Consider the following 22,025-nt stretch of genomic DNA (forward strand, 5'->3'; position numbering starts at 1 on the left):
ACTCAGCAAACGGTTGTTTACCTGTACATCACTTGGCTTCAGACGCTTAGCATCCTTTGGATCCTTCTCGGATCTATGGCGGTTTTTACCCATAGCTTGGGTAGGTAGACAACTGCGAATAAAAAATAAAACAAAATCGAAATTAGTCGTAGTAGGTTATTCGTCTATCCACATCGAGTGTTAGATGACGAATGAAACGTTAGCTATAATTTCGCTTCTATTTATAAATTTGCGTGCTTCCAGCAGCTTCGCTTTTGCATAAATTGACCAATCAGAGCGCTGCTTTCCCTTTGATATATCGCTTACTCCTTCAAAACCGTCGACTATGGCAGGAAAATCCGGTATGCCGGAGATTTTTTGCAGACAAAATAGAATACTGCTAGCTAATAATCAACATTTCAATGATATACAATTAAAAATTCATGGCTATGAATATTCAAATCAATACGTAGAAATATTTCAAATCAAATGGTGACATGATATTAATAATTGATACAAAATTGACTTAGCTGTATTTGTTCAAAACCTGACCACATTTCTACGTGTATTTTTCTTGAGTTTCTAGTTTGCACCCCTATATAGAAAACAAAAATGTGTTCCACATTAAAAGGATTATAACTATTTAGGCATTAGCCCTTCTTAAAATAAAATGCAGAACCAGAGATGCCATTGGTACAGATTTATCTGTATTGTATAGTTTTTTTGCGTTCGCGTTCGTTTAATCAGATTTTCTAAATTTAATACAGATTTGTAAAGGTTCATAAAAAGTGAGAAGTAAAACGTTAGACTTTTCTCTCTGAGTATCTATTAGTATTTGATTGCAGTACTTCTTTAAAAGTTTATTAATCAACGAACAAATCACATGTTAAAATGGAAGTCTTTTGTGCAAATGTTTGATGATGAACACTGATAAACATTTATATTAAAATTTAAGACCAATTTTTAATTCGATTTGAATTTGAATTTGATTCATTTTATTAGTGAAAACAGATAGAGCAGATACATATTTTCTATGGAAATATCTGGCATCTCTGTGCACAGCCGATGAAACACATACATACCATAACAGTGTTATAGTGACGTATAGCGGAAAGAAACCAGTACTACTATATTTGCCACAATGGTTATTTGATTAGTATTTAACACGTTCTATTTGGTAATATTAGAATCCGAAACAGTTTTATTTATATATAAATATCAATGATATAATTAAACTAATGTCCCGGATACCAAAAAATACTTGTTGATGATAATTTAAAGAAGAAAAAAATAAATTTTTATTTTTAACATTATGAGAAAACTTGGCAACCTTGTGATACGAAATGAGATGAAAACAAAGCGCAATCCAGTGAATCAAGTGCAAATTTTCATCTCATATTTTTCATTGCTTTTATTGCTTATCAGGTAATCTCAGAAATCTTTAATCGTTGAATAAACAAGTGGAAAGTGAACATTACTAACTATAAAGTCATCCATTGTAAAACTTCAGACGAAAGTGATTCCTAAATCAAATAGTGAGTTTATTTTAAATGAAAAAAGCGATCGTTGAAGGTTTTTAAACTATTTTTTTCAATTGGAAAGTGTGGCAAAACCTAGAATAAATGTTTTGAAATATTCCACAGTTTTGTTCAGGTACGTTTAAAGATATGATTAATGTTCAAAGTTATGAGGTGCAGGAATGAGATGGAAATTGGAACTGAGATGAAATAGGGAGGCCTTACCCACGCAGAGAAATTCAGCATGTTTAAAATAACAAAACAGTTAGTAGAGCTTTGAACTTGATTTCTGTTCATTTCAAGCTAGATCATGATTGTTACAAACCAATTTCACCCTTCAACATCAACAATAATCTCTGTTCAATTTGAATCAGAATTTTGGTATAATCAAACGAAGAATATATTTGCTCCGGCTGAGTTTATTGTTGAAATGAACTAACTATTTATTACATGTCAACCAAAGTTGAGTTAATGTTATCAGTAATGTCCTTGTTGGTTCAATCCAGCTATATTTTCAAAACAAGAAAAAAATGGATCAATTTACCTAAGATACATGTTAAGATACAACTAACTTTACTGTTTAAATGAACCGCAATAGTTTTATTTCTTGTGAACCAGAGCATTTTTTCCCGCGCGAATAAGCCAGGGTATTTTTTTCTACCGAGGAAAAAGTTTGTACGCGTTTCATAAGTAAAATTTGATCTGCTTTTTCCATTTCATAGAGGGTTCAACAATTTCATAGATTGTAAACAATTCATGTGTATGTATTGATAATTAAGAATATTTTTGAAAATTGCATAAAATACATAACACATTTTCTTCACACAAAAATCGATGCAGGATCTCTATCTTGACCTGACTGATGGAGCACCTAACCGTTGGATGTTATAAAAATCGAAAAACCTTGATTATGGTATGTGAATAATTAGATCGTTCATCGACAAAACACCTTAATATTTTAAAAAATTCATAATTAAAAGTAATTGTTTTTTTTCAGAAATTTTATAACAAATACAAATCGAAATAAAAGTAGTATCCAAATTTCATTCTAAATTAGTTTGAAAGAAGTCATTTTATTCTTGAAAACGAACAAAAATGTACGATTTCAACAAACAAAAGCGTTAGTTGAAATAGTTATATTTAAGGTAATTTATTTCAACTAGAAAGTTTGTTAATTTAAAGCGCAACAATTCTTAACTTTATCGAAAGTTCGTTCATTCATAAAAAAATTTTCAAATTGAATTCACTGTGAAATTGTTTGTCAAGAAATTGACAGGAACGCACAAGAAAAATATTTGTTATTTTTATCAAAATGTTGATTGAAACAAACTAATCAGTGGGTTAGTTTGTAAAATTGATTATCTTATTTTGTAGTTTCAAGCAGTAATGTTTTCTACATCAAACCAGATTTTCTTTTGTCACTATTTTAACAAAAAAAATCGTTGAGAGAAACCCAAACTTGGTTATATTTACAATTTTTTTCTCTGCGTGCCGTACTCATTAACAAAAATAATAAAATACCAAATGGATCCTCCTCGCTGTCTAAACTATATTTGCAAACGTCCTAGTTGAACACGGTCGCAAGAAATATCTGCACAGTTATCAAATTCACACGCGCACAGTGGTCCAAAACTACAATTCCATGCATTCAATTATTTGGCGGCCTTATCATTAACTTTTACTTGTTGGTATTGTAGGGGTTATTGACGCTGTCTTATGAAAATGAATGGCCATATCCCAGCGCGCGTGTAAGGACAAATAGAAAAAACCCTTCTTAATCCACCTAGTGGTGTGATAATGCCTTTCTCTTCTTTCATAACAGTCTCATGAAAATATGTTTCATACTTTTATTAAATAATTTTGGATACTAATTTTGACACCAGTATTCGAGTAGTTCACAAAAGCATGCTTCAGCGTTTATGTCACACAGTCATTTTCCCAAACTAGTGCTTGACATTTGCGTTGCCTATTTGTATGAGAACAGTGATGCTAATCTAAAAAAAAGCCTTCTTAGTCCACTCAGTGGAATTTTCATATATCTTGAAAAATCACCATAGCGGGGAGTACATGAAATTTTCGAAATCGAAAATAAATTTTTGATGCCAAAAGGCTTAGAATTGCATGAAACGTCGAGATTTAGTGTCATCTCGAAAAAAAATTTTTTTTTGAAATCGACTTTTTGGGACTTAGAAAAAATAACAAAATTTTTTATAAGTCCCAGAAAGTTGATTTTAAAAAAAAAATTTTTTTTGAGATGACACTAAATTTTGATGTTTTATGCAGTTTTAAGAGTTTTGGCATCAACTAGAGCACTAGAGCTTAACGGAAATAGAGGTGATCCTAAAATTTTGGCACCCTTATATACAGGGTGATTTTTTAAGAGCTTGAGAACTTTTTTAAACAATAAAACGCATAAAATTTGCAAAATCTCATCGGTTCTTTATTTTAAACGTTAGATTGGTACATGACATTTACTTTTTGAAGATAATTTCATTTAAATGTTGACCGCGGCTGCGTCTTAGGTGGTCCATTCGGAAAATCCGCTTTTTTATCGACAAATTTTGTTCAGCGATGAGGCTCATTTCTGGTTGAATGGCTACGTAAATAAGCAAAATTGCCGCATTTGGAGTGAAGAGCAACCAGAAGCCGTTCAAGAACTGCCCATGCATCCCGAAAAATGCACTGTTTGGTGTGGTTTGTACGCTGGTGGAATCATTGGACCGTATTTTTTCAAAGATGCTGTTGGACGCAACGTTACAGTGAATGGCGATCGCTATCGTTCGATGCTAACAAACTTTTTGTTGCCAAAAATGGAAGAACTGAACTTGGTTGACATGTGGTTTCAACAAGATGGCGCTACATGCCACACAGCTCGCGATTCTATGGCCATTTTGAGGGAAAACTTCGGAGAACAATTCATCTCAAGAAATGGACCGGTAAGTTGGCCACCAAGATCATGCGATTTGACGCCTTTAGACTATTTTTTGTGGGGCTACGTCAAGTCTAAAGTCTACAGAAATAAGCCAGTAACTATTCCAGCTTTGGAAGACAACATTTCCGAAGAAATTCGGGCTATTCCGGCCGAAATGCTCGAAAAAGTTGCCCAAAATTGGACTTTCCGGATGGACCACCTAAGACGCAGCCGCGGTCAACATTTAAATGAAATTATCTTCAAAAAGTAAATGTCATGTACCAATCTAACGTTTAAAATAAAGAACCGATGAGATTTTGCAAATTTTATGCGTTTTATTGTTTAAAAAAGTTCTCAAGCTCTTAAAAAATCACCCTATATATATAAGAGCGGTAAAAATCAACGTGTTTTGTCGGTTACGTCACTTATACCATCATATATCTGGAACCAAAAGTCACAACCATTGTATCTTCGAACTTGATCAATGGCCCGACAGTAGCTTTCAAACGAGCCCAAGTTTGTTAAAATCGATTCAGCCATCTCTGAGAAAATTGAGCGCGTTCAAATACAACGCTTTTTGTCGGTTACGTCACTTATACAATCATATCTCCGGAACCAAAAGTCACAGCCATTTGATCTTCGAACTTGATCAATGTCCCGATAGTACCTTTCAAACGAGCCCAAGTTTGTTAAAATCGATTCAGCCATCTCTGAGAAAATTGAGCGCGTTCAAATACAACGCTTTTCGTCGATTACGTCACTTATACAATCATATCTCCGGAACCAAAAGTCACAGCCATTTGATCTTCGAACTTGATCAATGGCCCGATAGTACCTTTCAAACGAGCTCAAGTTTGTTAAAATCGGTTCAGCCATCTCTGAGAAAATTGAGCGCGTTCAAATTCAACGCTTTTTGTCGGTTACGTCACTTATACAATCATATCTCCGGAACCAAAAATCACAGCCATTTGATCTTCGAACTTGATCAATGGCCCGACAGTAGCTTTCAAACGAGCCCAAGTTTGTTTAAATCGGTTCAGCCATCTCTGAGAAAATTGAGCGCGTTCAAATATCTTCTAAAAGTGCACACACACACATACACACCCACACACATACACACATACATTTTCCGATCTCGTCGAACTGAGTCGAATGGTATATAACACTATGGGTCTCCGAGGCTCCGTTCGAAAGTCGGTTTTTCCAGCAATTCTAATACCTTTCTATAGAGAAAGGCAAAAATATCTTTTTACTGAAGGCAGATTGAGAGTTTTCGTCTTCAACAAAATTGTAGCCATCTTGATTTCTGATAAATTTGCTGAAGAACACAGTTCGCTAACTATACTCGCGGACTCATAATTTAATATTGTTTCTAAGACTGTGAACCATTTCGCAATTAATTTTAATTTTTGGTTCAAATCTGACACTCGAGCGGTTAATTTGATGTTGTCAAAAATAGCCCTTCTCGAGAGCATGGTTATTTTTGACAGATCGATGATTATTTTCCGACACTGAATAAAATCTTGCAATGAAAATTCTAACATTAATTCTTTAGTTGAAATTATTTCCAGTGGAAAACCTCAATAACTTTCCATCCGTCAAATTTTGAAATGGTCCGCAACATTTTTCACATTAGTTCAGGAGAAATGGTTTGTTCAACAAAGTGTTGGATTTGTAAAAAATACGTAACAATGTAGAAAACTTCAAAGCTCTATGACCATTTTTGAAATAGTTATGAATAATGAATAATCAAGTCACGTACGTAAACAAATCTTATAAACATCAAAGAATCCTAGGATACTATCGGATACAAACAACTTCTTCAAGGTTTTGATGTAAATTAAAAGTACTTTTAAACTAGAGTGGTTTGATCTAAAACATTTTGCAACCTTTTGAAATAATCAAGTACGAAATATGACCTTCTTTTATATATATTGTCATAGTGCTTTGAAGTTCTCTACAATTTAACGTATTTTTACAAAATCCAACACTTTGTTGAACAAACTAATGCTCTAGAATTAAAAAGTGAAAAAAGTTAAAATGAAAAAACTGATTTTTTGAAGCCTCTTAGTAATACTACCGAATAATGAGTTCACGGTTATAGTTAGCGAAATGTTTTCTTTAGCAAAATTACTAGAAATTGCGATGGTTACAATATTATCGAAGACAAAAACACTTTCTGCCTACACTTAAAAGTTAGTTTTACTATTTGTCTTTACACTCGTACTGGAAGATGGTCGTTTATTTATATAAGACCGCGTCAATATCCCCTACAACTTTGCAGAAGACATCAACAAGGAAAAGCTTACGATAAAGCCGCCAAATAATTAAAGGCATGAAATTGCAGTTTTAAATCACTGTGACGCCTCTTAAACTTAGCGTTCCACCTGAAGAAAAATAGATCCATTGATCAGACGTTCCCCGAATAATCGACGGAGTTTAGTGTAACCCGATTTTTAGTAAAGAGGAATGTAATAAGACATTATAAATAAGAAAAATATGGATAATAAGGAACGATCTCACCAGTACCATAAATCAAATAAACATAGATTTCCCAGTGTAATCGTAATGTAGTAGTGCAACCCGTGACACCAAAAGCGCCGTCTGGTGGAGAATGGGTGCGTAAATGCTCCTAAAATGCATGCATAAAGTTCCATGCGCATTTAACACAACCACAGTAGCTAAGGGAAAAAAGTACACCCGTTTCTCACTAGAGTTGCTGTTAGTGTCACCGTACAGTGGGAAATCTATGTTTATTTAATTTATGCCAGTACCCTACTTCTCCTATTCGCATTGCTGTAAAAAACGCGAGATGACACACCACTGAAAAAATAAAATAAAAACAATACTCGCGGATGGGTTTACTGCAAACCAATTTTAGATTTTCAATTTGAACGACACGATTGACTCGTATATTTTCACGAATTCCATATAAATCCAATAACATAAATCTGATTACACCAACAATGACACAGATTAATTTTAGGCGGTTAATTCGCAGTCAATTTTACACTTTTAGTTTTTAACATAATAAAAACGTAGTCTTCAAGATATAGTGTCTTTAGTAAAGTTGCTCAGAATAAAAGGCGCTATATTTTAAAGATTTGGTTTATGTAATTAATCCCCCTAAAAATGGCCATTATTTTGGGTCAGGGTCAATATATGCGCTAAGTGTCTTCAACAAAATGGTTTAGAAAGTAATTTCTAACAAATTTGCAAAAGGAATCCGTAACTCAAGTAAAATTCTTAATATGAAACTAGGAAACTTCACAGTTGAACGATTGTTTTCAATGTACATCGCTACAATTTCAGCTCCCTTTTTTGGTGTGAATCGATTCATGACTAAAATGGCAAAGACTGACGTTTGTATACGAGTGACTTATAATTCTTATTTTTTTTTTTTTTTTTTTTTTTTTTTTTTTCATTCAGTAAAAACCATTCAAGCGAAGAGGTTGTGTTTCGATTGTACTGGCTCGTGAGTTAACGGCTGCTACCGAGACAATTCTAAGCTTCAGGTAGTTAAACTGCCCATAGCAAACGCAATATTCGGGGCGTTTCCCGACTGGAAAGCTAGCAACGAAGGCCATCCCGTTCATACGCACAGAGGTGTAGAGACACAGAGGTGCGAGAGCATAGAAGTGACGAGTCACAGAGGTGCCATCGCATAAAGGTGCGAAGACGAAGGGGTGCAAAGGCACAGAGGTGCTAAAGCAACCCAGTGCTGATCTACCAGGTACCAGAATTTGTACGCTGCGTAGGATCAAAAGAGACGGCATATATCGCGAGGTGCTACACTGCAAGCATCGCATTTGATCGCCACCAAGAGCAAAAGCACTGTACCTGGGGTCAGGTACAGCAAGTGCAGTGGTGTTCACAACGACGGCAGAGCAACTGAGATAGCAGTAAACGACAGAAGACTGCCAATTGGAAACAGCAAAAGACTGCCAATTGGAAATCGTTGGAAGACCTTCACGTCGTTCTTCACGATAAAGGAACAGAGACATCAGCTACAAGGTAGATTTAATTTAATTTATTTTTTATTTCTTATATCTGAAATTTTACTAAACATAAGTTTTTATTTTGGTATTATTAATTTACAAAAAAAATTTAATGTAATGGATGATCTCATGGAAGATCATCCGAATCCGATTCCGGATACTAGTAAAAGTTTAAATACTCCGAGGGCTAAACATTATCCACAGGGTACCACTGGGCCATGGATAGTCTATCTTCGAAAAAAAGAAAAGATTTTAAACTTGATGCAAATTACAAAGGATTTGACATCACATTTCTCTGAAGTTAAAGAAATCTGTAAGGTTAATAGAGATAAAATTCGAGTTGTAGTTAACGACTTGAAACAGGCAAACGATATTGTAACCTGTAAATTATTTGCTATTGAATATCGAGTTTACATTCCATCGAAGGAGGTAGAAATTGACGGTGTTGCGACTGAAGCAAGTCTGACAGCAGATGATTTACTTAAAAATGGAGTTGGCCGTTTTAAAAACTCCATGCTTGAGGGAGTTAAGATACTCGAGTGCAAACAATTGTACTCAGCATCTATTGTCGATGGAAAAAAGTCTTATCGTCCCTCAGATTCGTTTCGCGTAACATTTGCCGGATCTGCATTGCCTAGCCATGTCTATATCGATAAAATTCGTCTTCCTGTTCGGCTTTTCGTACCGCATGTTATGAATTGCACGAACTGTAAAAAATTCGGACATACAGCTACTTACTGTAGTAATAAGTCCAAATGTATCAAATGTCAAGGGCCTCATAAGGATAATCTTTGCGATAAAGATGTTGAAAAATGTGTTTATTGTGGGGAAAGCCCTCATGATGATCTTTCAGTGTGCGCTGCATTTAAGCTGCGTAAAGACAAAATGAAGCTTTCTTTAAAAGCACGGTCTAAGCGCACATATGCAGAAATGCTCAAAACGGTCATACATGTCTCCCCTTTGGAAACCGAAAACGGTTTTTCAAATCTTGCGGAGCCAGAGGAATCTGACTCTGACGGAAATAGTGAAGATACCTCGTTTGTCACTCCTCAAGGGTCTGTTAAGAGGAGATTAACAAACCACAAAATACCAAAAAAGACACCTAAAATTATACCTTCAAAAAAAGATCCCCGTGTTAAAGCTAAAAAGCCAAATTTAAAACCAAAAACTGTGCCTCCTGGTTTGTCAAATTCACAAACCAATCCAGGAACTAGCTCAAGAAAAGACAATAATCCAGTGGGCTCCATTTCACATTCACCAACAGGATTACTGAAATTTTCGGAAATTGTAGAATGGATTTTCGCTGCATTCAATATTTCTGAACCTCTAAAGACCATCATAACAGCATTCCTTCCAATAGCTAGAACTTTTTTGAAACAGTTATCAGCTCAATGGCCAGCTCTTACAGGTTTTGTATCATTTGATGGATAATTTATCATCCGCCGCAAATGATTCAATCACTGTCCTGCAGTGGAATTGTCGAAGCATCATGCCAAAACTTGATTCATTTAAAGTTTTGTTGCATAGTCAAAAATGTGATGTATTTGCTTTGTGCGAAACATGGCTTACATCAAACATAGCCTTAAATTTTAATGACTTTAACATTATACGTCTCGACAGAGACTCCCCGTATGGTGGAGTGCTTTTAAGAATTAAGAAATGTTATTCCTTTTATAGATTAAACATTCCTTCGACTTCTAGTATAGAAGTTGTTGCTTGTCAAATAAACATTAAAGGAAAGGACATTTGCATTGCTTCGGTATATATTCCTCCAAGAGCTCAAGTTGGACAACGACAGCTTAATGAAATTATCGAAGCCCTTCCTGCTCCACGTTTGATTTTAGGAGATTTCAATTCGCACGGAATGATGTGGGGTTCCGTTTACAATGATAGCAGATCATCTCTAATATATAATATTTGCGACAATTTTAGCATGACGGTACTAAATATGGGTAGCATGACACGGATCCCAAGACCTCCTGCACGTCCAAGTGCATTAGATTTATCTCTTTGTTCGACTTCAATTCGACTAGATTGCACCTGGAAAGTATTTCCTGATTTACATGGTAGCGATCATTTACCAATCATCATCTCAATTAGGAGTAACAAAGGCATTGCTAATTCAGTTAATATTCCATATGATTTGACAAAAAATATTGACTGGATTAAATACCAAAGTAATATTTCAAGTGTCTTAACTTCAATGGAAGAGCTTCCCCCACTTGAAGAATATGACTTCCTCGTTTGTTCGATTCTGGAGGCCGCAGAACAAGCCCAAACCAAACGATTTCTTGGTCCATCGTCTAACAGAAGACCTCCAAATCCTTGGTGGGACAAAGAGTGCTCAGATGCTAAACACGCGAAACAAAATGCTTTCAAGACGTTTTTAAAACGAGGAGGAGGAACTCCTCAGAATTTTGAAAAATTTTTGGTTTTAGAAACCAAGTACAAGAACATACTTCGGGTTAAGAAATGCAGCTATTGGAGACATTTTGTGGAAGGTTTGTCAAGAGAAACCTCAATGAGCACTCTTTGGAATACGGCCAGACGAATGAGGAATCGTAACGTAGGAAATGAGAGTGAGGAGTACTCGAATCGATGGATATTTGATTTTGCGAGGAAAGTTTGTCCAGATTCCGTTCCTACGCATAGCATTGTTAGGGAGTCTTCTTCAAATGATGATTCCATTGATAGCCCCTTTTCAATGATGGAATTTTCCATAGCACTCATGTCTTGTAACAATAACGCTCCTGGATTGGACAGAATTAAATTCAACTTGGTGAAGAATCTGCCCGACCTCGCAAAAAGACGTTTGTTGGAATTGTTCAACAAGTTTCTTGAGCAAAATATTGTTCCACCTGACTGGAGACAAGTGAAAGTTATCGCCATTCAAAAGCCGGGGAAACCAGCTTCCAATCACAACTCATATAGACCCATTGCGATGTTGTCCTGCATCAGAAAATTGTTCGAAAAAATTATTCTACGACGTCTCGACACTTGGGTCGAGACGAACGGTTTGTTGTCAGATACTCAGTTTGGCTTCCGTAGAAATAAAGGGACGAATGATTGCCTTGCATTACTTTCGTCTGACATCCAAATTGCCTTCGCTCAAAAGCAACAAATGGCATCTGTATTTTTAGACATTAAAGGAGCATTTGATTCAGTTTCCATTGATGTTCTTTCAGACAAGCTCCACCAACATGGACTCCCAGCGGTTATAAATAATTATTTGCACAACCTTTTGTCAGAGAAACGCATGCATTTTTCACATGGCGATTTGGCAACAATCAGAATTAGCTACATGGGTCTCCCGCAAGGCTCATGCCTCAGTCCGCTCCTCTATAATTTTTACGTGAATGACATTGACAGCTGTCTAGTAACCCCATGAACACTAAGACAATTGGCAGATGATGGCGTGGTTTCAGTTACTGGATCCAAAGCTATTGATCTGCAAAAACCATTGCAAGATACCTTAGATAAATTGTCCGTTTGGGCTGTTCATCTTGGTATCGAATTCTCTGCGGAGAAAACAGAGCTGGTCGTCTTTTCAAAAAAGCATGATCCCGCGCAACTTCAGCTTCATATGATGGGAAGAATAATCGAACAGGTTTTGACTTTCAAATACCTCGGGGTGTGGTTTGATTCCAAATGCACGTGGGGAGGACACATTAGGTATCTGATAACGAAATGCCAACAAAGAGTAAATTTTCTTCGAACAATAACAGGGTCTTGGTGGGGTGCTCATCCGCAAGATCTAATAAAATTGTATCAGACAACGATACTTTCAGTGATGGAATATGGATGCGTTTGTTTTCGTTCCGCTGCAAATTCTCATATTATCAAACTTGAGCGAATTCAGTACCGTTGTTTGCGAATTGCTTTAGGCTGCATGCATTCGACACATACAATGAGTCTTGAAGTTCTGGCGGGAGTTCTTCCATTAAAAGATCGATTTTGGGAGCTTTCATCACGCCTGCTAATAAGATGTGATGTGCTGAATCCCATGGTAATTAATAATTTCGAACGACTAGTCGAGCTTCGATCTCAAACAAAATTCATGACAGTATATTTTAACCATATGTCACAGGAAATCAACCCTTCAAGATATATTCCTATCCGTGTCAGCCTCCTAAATGTACCTGACTCAACTTTATTTTTCGACACATCCATGCAGCGCGAAGTGCGTGGAATCCCGGACCACCTACGCTCTATGGAAATCCCAAAAATATTTTCAAGTAAGTTCAGGCATATTAACTCTGAGAAAATGTTTTACACGGACGGATCGCGAATGGAAGAAGCGACAGGGTTTGGTATGTTCAACAATAATGTTTCGGCCTCATTCAAGCTTCAAGAACCTGCATCTGTTTATATAGCAGAGTTAGCAGCAGTTCATTATAGCTTGAATGTAATCGTCACATTATCTCCAAACCATTATTTCCTCTTCACAGATAGTCTGAGTGCAATTGAAGCCATTCGCTCAAACGCTGCTGGCAAAAATGAACCGTTTTTCTTGGGTAAAATAAAACAGTGTCTGAACGACATATTGAATAATAATTATCTAATCACAATAGTTTGGGTTCCGGCTCATTGCTCCATTCCAGGCAATGAAAGAGCCGATATTTTAGCCAAACGTGGTGCTATTGAGGGTGAAATTTATGAGAGACCGATTGCTTTCAACGAATTCTATAGCGCGTCTCGCCAAAGAACACTTGCCAGCTGGCAAGCTTCTTGGGATAAAGATGATCTGGGTCGGTGGATGCACTCAATTATTCCTAAAATATCGACAAAGGCATGGTTCAGGGGACTGGATGTGAGTAGAGATTTCATTCGTGTGATGTCCAGACTCATGTCCAATCACTACACGTTAGATGCACATCTCCTTCGAATTAGACTTTCCGAGACTAATCATTGTGCTTGCGGCGAAGGTTACCGCGATATTGACCATGTTGTTTGGACATGCGTGGAGTTTCGTGATGTCAGATCTCAACTAATAAATTCCTTGCGTACCCAAGGTAGACTATCCAATGTCCCAGTTCGCGACATTCTTGCTTGTCGTGACCTTCCATACATGAAACTTCTTTATCATTTCATTAAATCCATTGGAGTTCCAATTTAAATTTTATTTTATGTTAAACTGTTTTCTCTTCCATGAGTTCAACCAATAGCCAACTATAGGATATTGAATATAAGTGGTGAACTGATACAAACAATCCTGAAATAGTTATAAGATCATGTACAAAATAAATGTATTTTATTTAATGTAATTTAAAATAGCAACTCGCTTGATAAAAACAGTGTTTAGATTAACTAATGAGTACCAACATACTAATATGATATTCGAAATGTATTAGGTTTAAACTACTATGTATTGTGGATGCCACGGCGAAGAAAAACTTATGTATATTGCCTATGAAATAAACGTATTTATGAAAAAAAAAAAAAAAATCTTATTTTTATCTCTACATTCACGTTAAACATCTAAGCGCATAATTTTTCTTTAACTCAGAGAAAGCCTTAAATTCGTCAATAAAATCTAAGATATTCTTACTATGAAGCTCATCCGCATAAAGTAAATTTTCATCGTGAAGCAGGTTTTAAAACTTTAATGAATTTTGAAGCATTTCGAGATTGATTTAAGGTAGGTTTCTGTTGATTCTTTGGTTTTATAAATCGTATGAAGAATTGTTCACTTCAATCGTACGAAGAATTGTATATGATCTAAAATAGGTTTCAGTTGGCTTTTGTGGAGTTTGCAGTGTCAGTGCGAAATTTATGATGTAAAACTTCAATAATTTCTGCAAGAGAACATCCATATAGGAATGTGTTTGTTGTAATCAAAGGTATTAGTGGAAGAAAGCTGAAATTGAAATATTTTTTCTCGAGCAGTTTTCATAAAAACGGAAGAGTTTTAGACTAAAATTTTCGCTTTTCTAGAATTGCATTTCTTGATTTATTGATTGAAATCATGAAAAAAGGCACAGGAATTTGTATTTACGCACACATTGTTCACATTACTCATACGCTTGCAAAGTGTCTTGGTCCTTTATCCCTCATACGTTGTAATTCATAAAGACCAAATTTGTCAAATGACGCATAATTTCTTTTGTAATAGCTTAATGTTAGATTAGCTTGAATTTTACTGGTTTCGACTGTAATTTGCGTTCTACTAGCAGGTGCGACTGTATGAATTTAAAAGAACCTTTTACCAGTCAAACAGATGCTTGCTTCTGTGGCTCAGTCGATTAACAGACGTACTTGAGACCCAATGATTCTCGGTTCAAGACGCGGCAGTTGTTATCAGTATCCTTTGTTTATTTCAATAAATTTCATGTCATGGAGTTTTAGACACAATTTTAAATATTCTTCCACGAAAATTTGCATTCAAAGTTATTTTGTCCGGTTTCTTGCAGAAAAAATGTTTTGAAACGATTCCCGCATTGCAATATCCATTTCCGGTTTTGCTCTTAATGTTTTATCCGATTTTTGCATTCAAAAATACTTAAACGGGTTTTCCAAACTAAGTGGCACTTATCCGATTTTTGCTTTCAGCCGTTTACTTGTAGCACCGAAGTGTCATGTCTATACTAACGTGCCGAAAGAAACGAAACTATGTGACGGCGTGCTGGCATTTGTTTTGTTCTGTCTTTTTTTCTCACCCTCAACACAATTCCTTTAAATGTTTCCTTCACCCTTCTCTTTTCATCATGAAAATAGTGAGAAGCTATGTCAAGGCAAAAATTTCAAAATACCGGGAGAGCATGCCGCTTGAGCCAATTTATTCCGATTCAGGGCCCTGATTCATGCCTGATTACCTTCAATCACTAGTTTAGTCATTTGATTTCAATTGCATCAGTTTTTAATATAGGTATAATACAAAAATGTCTTGATTTGCAATACCCATAAAAATTGGCAGTTTTATCGAGAAGCAAAATGCCGTTCAAAACCTTCTAGAAAAGGTTCCTAATCTTCAAGAATGCAATATTTGAAATTGAATTCAAAAATTTATTATTAACTCAGTGAGAATGTCCTTATTTTTTTTAGACCTAGGTTTGAACGACTGCTTTGTAAAGCACATCGGAAGTAAATTCTATTGAATTCATGTTCCAACCGAAAAATAATATTTATTGATCACATGATGGTGTTAAAGTAATGCTTATATCAGTTTTGTCAATGTAATGTTCTTTTTTTTCTCATTTGAAAGTCCCAAAATAACAGTACCTTAAAACTGTAGCTCCTTGATATGAATTGCATATTGACTGACTAGACTGACCGACTGGCTGCACTCAACGTGAAGTGCAAGGTCATGCCCATGGATAACAGACAAAAATAAACCGTCTCTCGTAGCTGTAGGTTAGCAAGTCATTGTGCAGTTTCCTTCTCTTATCGAGATATTTCGATCGTAAGGTAAGAATGCTTGTGCACTTTTAAAATCCATCAGGTTCGAAAGCGGTTCACCTCAGAGAGCCACCAAGCCATATTACCGACAATGCACTTCTGGTCAGGCCATTAATACTGCAGTCCATACTCGTTTTCGGTGGATTTGCACGAAATATTTTTCGCGGTCATTCACAAGACAGACTGCTTGAAGGAGTGAGACGAAATTGCACATAAACTGCGAAGTTTATCAGAATTTTCCTTCAGGTTCAATGCAATCATCATTGCATTCGAGATAGGGAAGTTGAACTCGTGCTATAAACGGTGTAACTTTGGCTTTAATGATCTGGTTTGGTGGCATTGAAGTGTTGTTCAAGTATTACAAAACATACGTCATGCCTTCAAGAAAGGATTCAACGTCAGTGGAATCATTGTACAAGCCTTCATAATTCGGTGTCATTGATAGAATATTGTATTCTAGAACGTGTACAAATTGTATTCTAGAATATGTACAATGCGTGTATGTTTTGTGTTATAGATAATAGAAAATCCACATTTCTGATGGTCAAACAATAGGAAAGATTCTATTGCTCTACACAGTCAATTACCAAGATTTCCGGTTTCGGGAAGACTATAAATTACCGAGATCTTTGTCACTTTTGGAAATTACCGAAATTATCGCTGTTCATGCATTCCAGTTAAAACCTAAGACAAGACCTGACAACTGGGGGGCTGCTTTTGTTCCAAAATGGACCAGTTTCTGATTAGCTGATTTTGATGTTGCTACCCGCACATTGTGAAAAGAAAAAACTTTTGCAGGGTACGCGAGCAATGATGCCAAGTATAAAGAAAATCAGAAAACAAGTTTATTAAAATGTATAATATTACTCACCAAAAAATTTTCAGAGAATGTTTCACTTTTTTTAAATCTTATTTGTAATAAATGTTTATAATGGCAGCACTGTGTAATTAAAATCAGCATCAAGCCGTATTTCTTTTTAGTGAATTAAATTGTAACCAAAAACGATTTGTTAAATTAGTGTAAACTCGAAAGTGTGTTTAGTTTTACGAGAAGAATGAACTGTTGTGTTCCACACTGTGGTCACACTAAGCATTTCTACCCAAACTTGTCTTTTTTCGGTTTCTTAAAGATCCGGTAATACGTCAACAATGGATTCGATTTCGCGTTCAACATGAGATATTTTGTGTTTTGTCATCAACGCTCAATTAATTGTTTTAAGCATTATTAAATAATTAAAAAAAAATGCATTCACCAAAACATTTTTTATGTTTATTTCAAATCAAAAACCGAGTCTAAAAATTTAAATTTAATAAATATTTCTTTCTTAGCATAAAGTTATTAAAAAATCTGTAAATATGGCGTAACGTAATACAAAATCGTAAATTCATTTATATGCAAGTCTAGATTGGTTTTCACTTGGCTTAGATGTGCTTTTCCTTTGGATGTGATGTGTTTTAATATTGAATCGAACTACATGTGTTAAACATTTCATTTTCTAGTAGAAATGAGTACAGCACAAATGTATGTGCTAAACACTTGATTCGGTCAACCATGTATCAATTGAAACCTATATGGAAAACAATGTGACATTCATATGAAATTCATATAGAATCTGAAGATAATGATATATCTTATCGTTTTGATGTGCATGTAGCCAAAGACATCATATTAACAAGATATCCAGCTCTCACATTTCCCGAACAAATCATCGGCAACATCCTTTTTTGCGAGCATGTCGCCCTCAGGTGAGCCCGCATCGAATCTCATACATAGAAGTAATGGAGAGAAATGTCAAATTCGTGCGCGCCAAAATAGCAGGGCTGCGCACCCATACAATTGACATGATATGTTGAATGTGATGCCGTGCGATGGCGTTGTTGAACTGAAGATTGATTTCGCTCCAAGCTGACAGGGTCTGATGTAGCATAATTTCCATTAAATATCAACATGTTTTTACACTCATTTTATGAGCTAATGTCGTTTTCGCTTGAGAAAACTGAAATTGACCCAGGGTAGTTTCATCATGCAAACACTTTTCACGAACTGTGTTGATTTCGCACTTAGCAACGGGGGCTTAAGCAAACCTGATATAAAAACCAGGTTCGAAACTGACTCGATTTTCAGTTCAACAACGTTGAAACTAGGTTCGAAACTAGCTTAAAACAAATGGTTTGACAGCAGATAGGGTGAAAACTGGGTTAAGTTTGGTATCAAGCGAAAACGACATAAGTGTACATTTACATGAATATATACTGTCCAATCAGCAATCCTTCCATCTACTCTCTATGATAAGAGCAAAAACCATAAACTTTTGATATGCAGTGTAGAATTTATTGGAAATAACTGGAATTTGCCGTAAGAACTGAAAGGGAAAGTAAACTAAGAGAAACTGTCATTTGCACTTGGAGCATTTTTTTCATGTTCATTAGGCGTTGTTTTAAATTTTGGTCACGACCAAAAATGTTTCATTAGATACGAAATTTCTTGAATGCTTGGACCACAAGCAGCAAAATTCACAATGTGATATAAAAAAAAACCTGTTTTCATCCACCTAGTGGTGTAATGATGCCTTTCTCATATCATTCATACTATCATATATAATACTGTGGTATTCTTCAAAACAATTTTCTTCGATTCTTAAAAGAATAACCGAAATCGGATTGTTTGACCGTCTACTGATAAAAACTATCATTTGGAAAAGATTTGAGGTCGATTTAAAAATTTTTTTAAGGTTTTTCCCCATTTTCAGTGATGGTATACAATCGTATCAGGAAGTCGGATCCGCATGAAATTCAGGAATTACGTATTGGACCACAAGACCTTTCATTTGAACCTAAATTTGTGAAAATTGGTCACGCCATCTATGAGAAAAGTTAGAACACATATTTTCTTTTTTTTTGCACATTTTACCCCATAACTCCCGAACCGGAAGTCGGAATATTCAGAAATTTTTTATGGGACCTCAAGACCTTTCATTTGAATCCAAGTTTGTGAAAATCGGTTTAACCATCTCTGAGAAAAGTTAGTGCACTTATTTTCACATTTTACCCCATAATTCCGGAACCGGAAGTCGGATTCAAACTATATCCAGGAATTTTGTATGGGACCACAAGACCTTTCATTTGAATCTAAGTTTGTGAAAATCGGTTCCGGCATCTCCGAGAAAAGTTACACACACACACCCACACACACACACACACACACACACACACACACACACACACACACACACACACACACACACACACACACACACACACACACACACACACACACACACACACACACACACACACACACACACACACAGACATTTTGCGTACACGACGTACTCGACGAACTGAGTCGAATGGTGTATGACACTCGGCCCTCCGGGCCTCGGTTCAAAAGTCGGTTTTCACAGTGATTGCATAACCTTTCTATATGAGAAAGGCAAAACAGGTTTAGTTTACAATAAAAATAGAATCAAGAAAATAATGTACTTTTTTCAATATTAGCATTTGCTGATGAAACGACATATTAAAAATGCCGACAAGAAAAGGAGATGGGAGAAAAAAAAATTCAGCGATCATTTTTTTTTATTGAATTATAGTGCAGTATAATTTTAAACAGATAATACACAACGCTGTGATCTGCAAAAATTATTTATAAAATTCATGTTCTGTTTCATCTTTCTTGATGTTATTTTTGTAACCTTTCTCGAAATCTTTTGCCAGAACAATATATCTGTTTTCTCTTACTGCGTGCATACCGGCTTCCTGACAAATAGCATTTATGTCAGCTCCCGAAATTTTATCTGGTCGAGCTACATAGTCCTCTAGATCAACATCTTCCGACAAATTCATTTTAGTCGTTATGGTTGAAAAAATCAATCGCTTTTGACGGCGATCTGGTAACGGAAATTCGATTTTTCTATCCAATCGACCGGGTCTCAGAAGAGCTGGATCCAAAGTGTCGGCACGATTGGTTGCCATAATTACTTTTACATTCGTCGTTTGATCAAACCCATCCATTTGGTTGAGCAACTCTAGCAGAATGCGCTGGACTTCTCTGTCAGCTCCTGTTTGGGCGTCAAATCTTTTCGTTGCAATTGCATCAATTTCGTCTATGAAAATAATAGCCGGTGAATTTTCTTTTGCCAAACGAAACACGTCACGCACCATACGGGGACCTTCTCCCAAATATTTTTGCACGAACTCTGAACCCACCACTCTGATGAATGCAGCTGTGGTATGATGAGCCACGGCCTTTGCGAGCATCGTTTTTCCACAACCAGGAGGCCCATACATCAAAACACCCCTTGGTGGATCTATGCCGATTTGTTTATAGAGCTCAAAGTGCGTTAACGGAAGCTCTACAGCCTCACGAATTTCTTGTTTTTGCATATCCATTCCACCAATATCAGAGTATTGTACTTCCGGTTTCTCGTCCGCTTGCAGCATGGAAATAGAGCTGTCTGCCTCGGGGGGTAAAACATCTACCAACGCATTGCTATGCTTATGCAACGCTACGCTGGCTGATGGTTTCAACAATTCGCGATCGATTGTAGAAAGTATTCTTACAAAATAATTCGATCCAGTTGTTGAACCAACAATTCCATTATTTTGATCAACAGCTTCCAAAAACTGTCCAATAACCAAAGGAACCGATTGGATACGCTTAACTTCCTCCTGTGCATGAAGGTATTCCTTTTTTAAATTTCTTTGTTCATCCTTGATATACTCCTCCTGAACTTCAAGAAATTCCAACATTCTTTGTAGTTTCTTATATTTAGTGTACAAGTCTTCCATGTCTAGCTCATCCATCGGAGTGTCCTTTGTTGCACGAATGTCTACTTCATCCTTATCAATTACCAACAAATCCATTTCTGCCATCAACCTCTGGAAGCCAAACAAATTAGGAAGTTTTAATATGTGCACTTGTACTCAGAAAACAATGCAGCAAAAACTTACTTTATTTTATACGTGTTAACACAAATAAATTCGGATATTGGAATACAGAATATTGCGGTCTGTCTACTTTCGCTAAATTCAACAGTGACTTTTCGTTTTCATCTGTTTTATTTCGTTTTCTTTTGTTGGCACTACATTAATTGTCAAAGGATGTGTACGATCAACAAAAAATATTCTAAGTTGAGTTGATTTATACTCAAAGATAGTATTGTGGTATTTATTGGTTTACACATAAATTGAGTGACACACCACCCAAATTCATAAAAAGTGCACGTACACTAATTTTTTTTTATTAAGCCATGTTTATTTAAAATTTATATTTTACAATTCGAGATCTAAATGGAATTCTAGTGCTGAAATATTTACATAATTTTCAAATTGATTTATGTAACTAATATATGACAAAAAAATTTTCATAATTTTTGCTCTCGTGTTTTTTGGCACACCTTCTAACGTTGGTATGATCAACTTTGAAAACGAAAATCTTCTCCAGCCGTTACAGAGTCTTGTAAGTACTCGTTGGAATGTTGTCCATGCCTCCGCTACTCGTCGACACTCACTGTACTTATAGCGGCCCTTACACGAGACAATATTATTGTCAATACAAGGAGTATTGACAATACTTTTGATCGTGTAATGGAAACTTCATTGGATTGACGAAAATATTGTCAAAAAATCAAAACTGCTCATCAATCCAACAATACTTTCTCTCCAGAGAGAAACTGTGAAATATGTGCAATAGTCTTTTCTCTCTATATTTTAATATTCATTTGCAATATTTGAAGCTCCAAACACTTGATTTTCTCGAAAAATGCGGACTCAAGTTACCAAGTCAATTGGATTGATGGTACTGACAATACTTTGGATTGACAATAATATTGTCACGTGTAAGGGCTGCTTATGATGTATTGTTTCTACAGATGTATTACAGTGGAGGCAGATTTCTCCGTCTACTCGTCGCATTCTAAAGAACAGTTGCCGATGTAGAATTTTCCTGTTGATGGTGAGGTACATATCACTTCGTTGCTGCGATGAAAGCTCTCGTGTGTGATGTATATTATGCCAGACCCGTCGCCATTCTGCTTCTGGGTTGTCTCTTTCTACCTTTGGTTCTTCAGTTTCCTCTACGTAAGCCTTGTGAATTATACGTGTGGATAAGTTTTGGTGGATTTCAACAGGTAGGATTTGGAGTTGTTGATAGATCAGTTTTAGACAGGGACAGTCACCGGGTATAGGGTTTGGTTCAGATACATTCTGTATGTACGATTTGTA

General features: G+C 36.0%; 1 protein-coding gene across 1 annotated transcript; it reads right to left on the bottom strand.

Annotated features, from left to right (window-relative positions):
- Window positions 1-19,361: 19,361 nt before the first annotated feature.
- LOC131430895 (26S proteasome regulatory subunit 6B) lies at window positions 19,362-20,900 on the bottom strand. Its single transcript, XM_058596147.1, has 2 exons — window positions 20,754-20,900; window positions 19,362-20,681 (listed from the first exon to the last, which is right to left on the bottom strand). Exon 2 carries the CDS (start codon window positions 20,673-20,675, stop codon window positions 19,443-19,445), a length of 1,233 nt encoding a protein of 410 aa, XP_058452130.1. The 5' UTR covers window positions 20,676-20,681; window positions 20,754-20,900; the 3' UTR covers window positions 19,362-19,442.
- Window positions 20,901-22,025: the final 1,125 nt, after the last annotated feature.

The sequence above is a fragment of the Malaya genurostris genome, chromosome 2, assembly GCF_030247185.1.
Source record: "Malaya genurostris strain Urasoe2022 chromosome 2, Malgen_1.1, whole genome shotgun sequence".
NCBI lineage: Eukaryota > Metazoa > Arthropoda > Insecta > Diptera > Culicidae > Malaya > Malaya genurostris.

Excerpts from the sequence above, each read along its gene's own strand:
- LOC131430895 (XM_058596147.1), bottom strand. The coding sequence starts at position 20,675 with ATGGCAGAAATGGATTTGTTGGTAATTGATAAGGATGAAGTAGACATT.